This window comes from Glossina fuscipes, unplaced genomic scaffold (genome assembly GCF_014805625.2).
Source record: "Glossina fuscipes isolate IAEA_lab_2018 unplaced genomic scaffold, Yale_Gfus_2 59571, whole genome shotgun sequence".
NCBI classification, from domain to species: Eukaryota; Metazoa; Arthropoda; class Insecta; order Diptera; family Glossinidae; genus Glossina; species Glossina fuscipes.
In genome coordinates this window covers 1637-3066 of record NW_024002267.1, presented here as the reverse complement: position 1 = coordinate 3066, position 1430 = coordinate 1637, and the positions used below count along the sequence as shown (strand labels likewise).

The window sequence follows — 1430 nt, the reverse complement described above, 5'->3', positions numbered from 1 at the left end:
AAAAATAGCTTAACGTAAAGCAACACATTTACATAAAAATTTACAAAACTAAGTATTTATAAAAATGATAACTCTAAAATCTAGATACTGTTGTTGATTTGGGTTTGGAAGGGCTTGTAGTATGATTAATTGTATTTTTACAGTCCACCGCACTTGTTCAAACTTCATGACTAAGCAATGGCGTGTCATAATAACGTAGAGCGGAAGATGATGAATTAAAACTAGTGCAAGGGAGCAACCAGCAAGCTGGGTGTCCCCGGCCGAAGACGTCAGCTAAAAGGTAAAATTTACGGCGATTGGGTCGATGGGAGCCCTTCTGTTGAGCTTGTTCAATTGCTGTTTCATCATACAATATGGCATGCATTTGATCAACCATTATTGCCAAAACAAATAAGCCAAATAAAGCTGATTCTATTAGCAAAATGACGCAATGAAGTCTGAAAAAAAAGCCGATCAATTTTCTTCGTTTGCGAAATTATCACAAAATTCTCACAATCTAGTCTGTCCCTCAATATTTTCCGAATTACATCCTTCACATGGATTAATTAAGGAGCCCAATACTAAGCACGCAGAATATATAGCCTGGACACCTACGTAGACAAGGAATTGTAGAAAATACTTTTGATTACGTTCTCCTACACAGTTATTTATCCAAGGACAATGGTGATCCATTCGTCGTATGCAACGCTTACAAATCCGACAATGATGTGCTCTAGGCGGTCTATAAGTTTCACAACGTGTGCACACTGTCCATTCGTTACTACTATTTCCATTACCAGTACTTTTCCCTACAGTATGCATGTCTGAAAAATCCAAACGATTTGCTGGTAAGGGTACACAACCGGGATCGGACAGTTCCGCTTTCAGGTGAGACATTGCCAATAGGAAGACTACCGTATTAAAGGAAACCACATGCAAGGGAGCCCATATACTAAAAATACAAAATTTCTCGTGCGTGTTCATGTCATTTTAATTATCTTTAAATATTTACTTAGCTTGCATTGTTTGTAATATAATCCATCTCATAACTACATAGTATGCATAGATCACCATAATGTATGTGATTATTAAGCATATTATTCCACAAGGATACTTAACAAATCTCATTTTATGGTGCTATTTTATTTATTTGCTTTTTTCATAGAATTTTGTGAAAGAATACATCGCCAACTGTACCAACCATCACCTTTGTGGAAATACAATTACTTATATTTAACTTTTACATTGTATTAAGTCTTTTTTTTTACACCGTAACACTTTTTTTTACACCATACCATACCATATAGATTCTGAGCTTGCCTGCGCGTCTGTCCGTTTTATCCTTTTTTGTTAAAATGGAAATATATATCGTGTATTTGTTTAGTTAATGACTAATTAGCAAAAATCACGGAAATAAAAAATATTTTCAGTTTTGTTCGCATTGTTCGAGT

At 35.1% G+C, this 1430-nt stretch overlaps 1 protein-coding gene across 1 annotated transcript; it reads right to left on the bottom strand.

Moving 5' to 3' along the window:
• Positions 1-42: 42 nt before the first annotated feature.
• LOC119643256 (palmitoyltransferase ZDHHC3-like) lies at positions 43-1144 on the bottom strand. Its single transcript, XM_038042601.1, has 3 exons — positions 992-1144; positions 494-931; positions 43-437 (listed from the first exon to the last, which is right to left on the bottom strand). The coding sequence occupies exons 1-3, from the start codon at positions 1105-1107 to the stop codon at positions 158-160; spliced, it is 834 nt and encodes a 277-aa protein (XP_037898529.1). The 5' UTR covers positions 1108-1144; the 3' UTR covers positions 43-157.
• Between the last annotated feature and the right edge of the window lie 286 nt (positions 1145-1430).